This window comes from Triticum urartu, chromosome 3, assembly GCF_003073215.2.
Source record: "Triticum urartu cultivar G1812 chromosome 3, Tu2.1, whole genome shotgun sequence".
Classification (NCBI taxonomy): Eukaryota; Viridiplantae; Streptophyta; class Magnoliopsida; order Poales; family Poaceae; genus Triticum; species Triticum urartu.
The window spans coordinates 589,587,766-589,595,530 of NC_053024.1; the positions used below are offsets into that span (position 1 = coordinate 589,587,766).

Sequence of the window (7,765 nt, forward strand, 5' to 3'; positions counted from 1 at the left end):
GCACCACTTTTTATTGTTAGCTTTGGTCATAGCCGTTACTCCAAGGGTGATGTATTGCACCAATATTCTGTCAGTTAAACAACTGATGCGTCTCAACACATTTCGAGGAGAAGCATCTAGCTTTGGGTTCTTATGGCATTTCATCCTCACCCTGATGGTTCTTCAGACCTTGGCTTAGTTTCGTTGCTGTCTTCATTCCGGACATTGATAGATCACCCGGGCTCAAGTCTATAATGAGCTACAATTGCCCTATTCAGACTCACATAGAACATAAGTTATTACATCACAAAGAAATAATTCAGAAAAAGACAAAGCTGATAGTAGATTGGTGTGGTGATTGACTAGAGTAATAGTCCAGGAGTATTTTACCTAAGCATCAATAAAAATTCATGCACGAGCGATGTCCATAAAAAACCTCACAACTTCCAAGGGCTAAAACGGAAAAACAAGTACCCCTCCTTCAAATTCCAAACCTCGCAACCGAAAAAGTGTGAAACCAAAACGAAACGAAACGAAGCTACCCCAGCTAGGGCCACACGCCTCCCTTCCCCCCGCCCCGCTCCCAAACTGAAAACCAAACGAGTCTCCGTCTCGGCATCTCGTCTCTCTCTTCCCCATCTCCGGCCTCCCTCACCCGCCTCCTCCCATGTGGCTGCCCTGGGTCAAGACGCGCTCCTCCTCCCCCACCTCCGCCTCCTCCGCCTCCACCTGCTCCTCCACGGCGCTCGTCGCCGCCTCGCCGCGCCTCTCCTTCAACTCGCCCTCCCTCAAGGACCTCCAGGCCCTCCTCCGCTCCGACCACGCCGCGCCCTCCCCGTCCCCGCCGCAGCCCCCGTGCTCCCCCTCCGCCGCGCGCGTCTTCCACCGCGTCCGCGTCGCCGCCTCGGCCCTCCGCGCGCTCCGCACCCTACAGGCGCCGCCGCCCGCCGCCGAGGCCGACCGCCGCGTCGTGCTCTACTACACCTCCCTCCACGTCGTCCGGGGCACCTACGAGGACTGCCGCGCCGCGCGCGCCATCCTGCGCGGGCTCCGCGCCTCCGTCGACGAGCGCGACCTCGCCATGGACGCGCGCTACCTCGAGGAGCTCACGGCGCTGCTCCCGCGCGCGCGCCGGATCACGCTCCCGCAGGTCTTCGTCGGCGGCCGCCACCTCGGCGGCGCCGAGGAGCTCCGCCGCCTGCACGAGTCGGGCGAGCTGCGGCGCGTCGTGGCCGGCGCCGCGCCCCTCGCCGCCTGCGCGCGGTGCGGCGGCGAGCGCTACGTGCTGTGCGGCAGCTGCGACGGGAGCCACAAGCGGTACAGCCTCAAGGGCGGCGGCGGGTTCCGCACCTGCGCCGGCTGCAACGAGAACGGCCTCGTCCGGTGCCCGGACTGCTCCCCGCCGGCCGTCTGATCCAGATTCAAAAAGGTTCCAATCCACCGATGACTTGTATTACTCAGTAGTACTGCTAGATTTTAATTTCGTAGCGGGTACCGAAACCGAGATAAGAAATGGGTTCTCTGTGTAGTCTTTACTACTACTGCTACATGATTTAGTGTAACTGGTGTCTGATACAGTACCGTGTGTGATGAATTGGAGTTGCAAGTTTTCAGCATTTCCAAACCAAACACCTCTAGTGGCGCATTATGCTGTGTTGCGTACTTACTTTCTCTTTGCTAAGCTATGCTGGAGGAGATTAAGTCTGAATCTGAAGTTTGTTCGATGACCCTAGTAAATGATTGGTAAATGTTATTACTACTGCTTACTGCTAGTAGTAGAAGTTAAATGTTACTCCTGCTTACTGGTACTAGAAGTTAAGAAAGATTTATCCTGTGAACTGTACTGCAAGGCTAGTGGCATATGCAAGGCATGAGCCATTTGCACTGGTTCTTTTCTTCTTTTCCCTCTTCAAAATGTTCACCGTTGATGATGCAGTTGAAAGGTTGGTGTGTGTGGTTTGCTTGTTTGTTTGCGGAGGGGCACTGGTCAAGTTTCTAAAAAGCTGCCACATGCCATGCCTGAATTTACGACGCTGGGCCGCAGCAGCGGCAGCTAGCTACTTGTGGAGGTCGCCCGGCCTTGCCGAGATCTTACGGCTGCTACGCCGGAAAAGCGGTCTCGCTGGAAAAGCTAGCGTCTCGCTCAGGACACAGGGGAGGCTTTTCTTGGATGACCCTTTTCTCTCGCCGGGGCCGATAAAATGGAACGGGAGCTCGTGCGGCGTTTTGAATGCCATCTGCTGATTGGTATGGTAAAGTAAAGTGGCCGTTGGATAGGACTAATAAGATCTGATTGGCCTAGTAGCAGTACTTAACTTGAGAGATCATTCATTCATTCATTCATTCATCAATCGGTGAGTGAGAAATTATTTGTAGTAGGCCGGGGTTTCCTTGCCACACGGAGAGCCATGATTAATGGCGCCACTTTGTGCATGAGTGTGTACAAGCCGGGGATCACGACCGGTGACGCATGATTCTTGTGCAGTCGCGCTCCTCGCCCTGTCGACCGTGAGCTGTCGAAGTTCAGAGCAGATTATGCAGATGCACGAGTGATCATGTGGACGCCGATGAGAGGGCGCAAGGCGGCGAATCGGTCAATCATGTGATGTGACTGCGATGCCCCGTCGCCACTTGGAAGCTGGAGCTGTGCGTGCGCCGGGGAGGAGGAGGACGCCGCACCGGCCGCCGGCGTCGGGTTGCGCATGGACGCATACGCCTGGAGCTGGAGACGTGACGAGGAGGAGGAGGGAGGGCGCACGACCCACGTGGTGGGACGCGGCGATCTCGGCTCGTCCGCAGCCCGGCCGTGGCGGGGCCGGGGCCTCGTGACGGCCTCGTTGCGGCGCCGGGCTCCATCATTGAGCCCAGTGGTCACGTCAGAGCACACACCAGCGGGTGTCGCCCCACCCGTCCCGTCGTGCTGCCCGCCTCGCCTTTTTCACCCCCGGTCTCCCGCTGCCTGCCGATCGGGTGCAGGGTGAAATTCCGGACGCGCCGTTGTTGCGATCGATCTGCTTCCGCTGCTACGCGGTCGCCTTGGGCGTGCGGGACTGGAAAGGCCTCCCGTCGGTGAGGTGCGCCTTGGATTGGAAGGATTTCGCGGCAGTGGCGGTGCACGGACTGCTCGTGCCCTGCCCCTGCTGCGGCGGTAGTGGTGGGCCTGGTAGTGGCCTGGCCTGGTCGAGGAAGGGATTTACCGGAACCGGCGGCCCTAGGAGTAAACTGCGGCGGACACCTCTCGCAGGCCACGGGTTATTTTTCTTCTGGTGAATTATTCGTGGCGGTCAAACGGTGGCTCCGTCCTGCCTCGTAGAACCTGGGTGAAGCTTCAAGATGTTTCGGTGATTCTTATCATGCAGATGTTTTGGCTAATTGATGCTCACCGAATTCCTGCGATTCCACTTCCCCAATATGTTATGATTGACTTTATCGCTTGGACCTACCTATAACCTAGAGACTCTAGGTCCTTCCCCCTTCCCCGCCGTGCGCTACTCCGGCACCGACGTCCACTGCGCCTCCGCGCCCCGGGCCGTGCCACTCCGGCCGTCCCGGCCACCCAGATCTGTTCCCTCCCCCCCTCTGCTTCCTCGTGCGACCATGGCTGCCAGCCCCAGATCCGTTTCCTCCCAGGTCAGGCCGACGGGAGAGAGGCCGGTGGTCTTTGGGTTGGGTCTTTCGGAGGGCTCGGCTGAGTCGGACCTGCAGCCGGCGATGGACTCCGCGCCACGCCTGGAGGGCCCTGCTGCGGGCTGGGAGCGGCCTCCTCCCACCAAGAAGGAGCTCTGGCGCCTCCGTCATGGACAGGGCGGCCAGGGCGAAGATGCTGCGGCTGGGCGGCGCGTGCCTTCGCCGCCGCCGGCGGAGATGATCCCGGAGATGCGTGACAAGTGCTTTAGGTGCCTCGAGAAGGGCCACTTCCGGCGGGACTGCACCAACCAAGAGGCCTGCATCAGGTGCGGCTGGCCGGGTCATGGCTCCCGCGATTGCAAGAGGCCGCGGAGCCCCTCTTCGGCTGATGAGCTCCGGCGCGAGGCGATCGCCAAGGTGGCACGCCGTTCGTCGCCCCGGGCAGCCCAGACCACCCGGTGCCTCGTGCGGCCTTCCCTCCCCCGCCGCCTCCGCCGCTGCACCCCCCTCGCTTCGTGCTGCTGCTGAGGCGGCCTGGCCGTGTCTCGCACCCCCGCGGCTCCAGGTCGCGATGGACGCGGGGGAAGGCGCGTCGGAGCTTTGTGTGGTGCGGCGCTCGCAGTCCACGGAGGACTTGGAGCGCCGGCTACGCTTTGCCATGGTCGCCTACGTTGGGGGGTGCCCGAAGACGCCTCTCGCCGCAGCGGGTGCTGGAGATCTTGGCGGGGCGGCTAGACATCTTGGCGGACCAGGTCTCGGTGCATCCTTACCGGCCGGAGGACTTTTTGGTCGTCTTTGCGTCGGCTGAGCTTCGGAACAGGGTGGCGTTGTACCCGGCCGTGGAGTGGGAGGGCGATAGGCTGTTCTTCAGGCCATGGAACAGGCAGCGCAGGCAGTCTTCTCGACCATGGGCTTCAAGGTATGGATTGTCATGGAGGGAATTCCGCCACACGCTTGGGATCGGGAGACAGCGGAGGAGTTGTTGGGGACGACGTGCAAGGTGGACTCAGTTGCGCCGGAGTCAAGTTCAAGGGCTGATCTTTCTGCGTTCAGGCTCACTGCATGGACTGCAAACCCGGAGGAGATTCCTTCTTACGCTGGCTGGCCATCCCGGAGCCAGGCTCGGAGATCCCACCACCATTGTTGCAGCACAAGATTCTCATCCATGTCAATGCAGTGGCGGACTTCCGTGAAGCAGGGGAGCCGTGGTTCCTGGGAAGTTCTTCTGACAGTGGGCAAAGTGGCTTGCCAGATTCCCCGGACGGTTTCCATGATGGAGGCGGTGGGCAGAGGCCACAGCAGCGAGTTTGGCAATTCGGTGTCAGAGATGTGCGCGGTGGTGCGCAGGGCCAGTCTTCCGGCGGTGGCGGCGGCGGCCATGGCGTGGCAGGAAGGGCGAACGAGGGACTGGATTGGCGCCTTCCTCCCATGGCCCCCGCCCCGAAAGTTCTGCATGTGGGGCCACCAGATAGGCTTCAGGATAGGGTGGCCGTCATGGTGTCTGCTTTTGACCGCCTTTCGGGTCAGCAGGCACATGGAGAGGGGAGCGGGACGGCTCTAGAACCAATTTTGAATCTGACTGGTGCGGACAAGGGAGGACAAGTGGCTGGGACGGACGGGCGCACTCGAAAGGTGGGGCCCCGGGCGGAGGAGACAGAGCTGCGTCCAATGGAAACAGTCATGGTGTCGTTGGGGCAGGATAGACACCTGGGCTTGTCATCGGATCGGGCGGACGATGTGGTGGTTGGCGCGCGCTGCCCGAGTGATTCCCGCAGTGGCCCGCGGGCGAATGATGAAACGGGTATGGTGGCTCCCGAGGATCGAGATAGACTGGACGCCCCGGCAGCTGGCGCGACTGCGGGCCTCGTGGTGGGGGTTGGGATGCAGGACGGAGCTCAGGAGGTGGGACCGGGTGGGGATCCCAACGCAGCTGTGGCGGTGTGCAACATGGCGGGCCCCGCGCCCGGATCAAATGCAGAGATGGCTACTGGTGGGTCTGGTGTAGGAAATCGAGTGGTGTTGTCTACTGGTGGGGCCGGTGATGGAAATCATGTGCATGCGCCATGCATGGAGACATGCACGTCCGGCACGTCCGGCGCGGGGCAGATCGACCAGGCGGCTGGCGCGCTCATTCTGGTGAGCAAAAAAGGGTCGCCCCAGTTACAACAGACTGCCACGGAAGCGGTTCGGGAGGTGCAGGAGATAGGGGACGGTGCGCCTGGTATTGAGCTCTGTCTGGTGGAAGCAGAATTCGGAGGCGAGACAGAGGGGATGATAGCTCAAGAGGTTCAGGCCTACGGCAAGCTCAAGAGCTTCTGCTCTAACATCATCAAGCGGCTGCCCCCCCCCCCCCCCCCCCCCCCCCCCCCCCCGCTTCTTCGTGAGGTTCAGGCGTCACAGCGTCGCCTCGAGGCTGAACCTTTCACGCCCAAGAGGGCCACGAGATCCTCAAAGAAGGCGACTGGAACCAAACGCTCAAAGGATGGACCGGTGGAAAATGTGCTTCTACACGCCCTCGGTTTGGTTCTAGAGGACTTGACGGGGGATGAGGGCGTCGTCAATGAGCTCAAGGCACTCTTTGACTCGCCTCTCAGGGAGCAACACGTCCGGATCATCGCAGCACTTTTTGGCAAGACCATTCCATCAGCGGAAGAGCTAGAGGCGAGCAACTCTGTGATGATTACGGTCAACTAGATAGTTGGCTTAGGAGTTGGGGCTTGATCTCTTCATGGATCTACACCCCCAGGTGCTATGTTGGAATGTTCGAGGTTTGACCAATCTGGCAAAACGCAAGGCTGTGAGGGAGTTCGTTAGCTCGGTGAAGCCGAATTTGATTTGCTTTCAAGAAACGAAAATGGATGTAATTGACCAGTTCACTGTTATGCAATGCTTAGGGCCATCCTTTGATGGTTTTATTTACCTTCCGACTGATGAGACGAGGTGTGGCATCCTCCTTGCGTGGAATGGCTCGGTGCTCTCGGTTGACAACTTCCTTTACAATGCTAACTTTGTCACCGGCTTGGTACACACGAGAGTTGGCGAACCGTGGTGGATCTCGGTTGTCTATGGACCACAAAGTGATGAGCTTAAGTGCCAATTCTTGGAAGACCTTGCTGCGAGGCGTGCTTCTTGCCCGGGTCCATGGATGGTGTTGGGGGACTTTAACCTAATTCTTCGAGCTTCGGAGAATAATAATAATAATCTTAACAGGGCTATGGTGAATGCTTTCCAGCAGTTCGTCGACGATCACGAGCTCAAGGAGATGTACATGCACGGACGGAAGTTCACGTGGTCCAACGAGCGTGAGGTGCCTACCCTTACCAAGATTGATAGAGTCCTGATCTTGGTGGACTGGGAGATGGAGTACCCGGATTATTTGCTGTAGGCACTTTCGACCGGGGTGTCGGACCATGCTCCTTTGCACCCGTCAACCAGTGCTAGTTTCTGCCCCAAGAAGAGGTTTCGTTTCGAGCTTTTCTGGACCAAGATGGATGGCTTTGAGGAGGCCGTGAAGGAGGCATGGGTGTGTGACCCAGGCATTGTGGACCCGTACAAGAGGCTCGACGCCCTGCTTCGTAACACATCTGTCTATCTTCAGGCATGGGGCCAGCGCAAATTGGGGAACGTGAAGCTTATGATGCGGGTCGCTACTTGGATCATCCACCGGTTGGACATCGCGCAGGAACAGAGAATGCTTCAGGCGATCGAAGCTTGGCTCAAACGCATGCTCAAGCACTTGCTGCTGGGGCTTGCGGCTCTGGAGAGGACGATCGATCGACAGAGATCAAGAATGAAATGGATCAAGGAGGGAGATGCGAACACCAAGCTTTTTCAGGCGGTGGCGAACGGACGTCGCTCCAAAAACTTCATTCCGCATATCAAGAGGGGGGTTGAGATCATCACGGACCAGGAGCGCATGGTGGATACCTTCGCGGAGGTCTATGAGCAGTTACTTGGCACTGCGTCTGCTAGAGGGCACACCCTAGACTTAAACTTCCTGGGTATCGTACCAAGGGAGCTCGGCATGCTTGAGGAGATGATCACCGAGGAGGAGGTGTGGCAAGTTATAAAAGATATGCCCGGCGACCGTGCGCCAGGTCCAGACGGATTCATAGGGGCGTTCTTCCAGCAGGCCTGGCAGATCATCAAGTCTGATGTC

At 59.0% G+C, this 7,765-nt stretch overlaps 1 protein-coding gene across 1 annotated transcript; it reads left to right on the forward strand.

Moving 5' to 3' along the window:
- Positions 1-496: 496 nt before the first annotated feature.
- Positions 497-1,595, forward strand: LOC125545189 (uncharacterized protein At5g39865-like). The gene has a single exon (XM_048709070.1). It carries the CDS (start codon positions 647-649, stop codon positions 1,391-1,393), a length of 747 nt encoding a protein of 248 aa, XP_048565027.1. The 5' UTR covers positions 497-646; the 3' UTR covers positions 1,394-1,595.
- Positions 1,596-7,765: the final 6,170 nt, after the last annotated feature.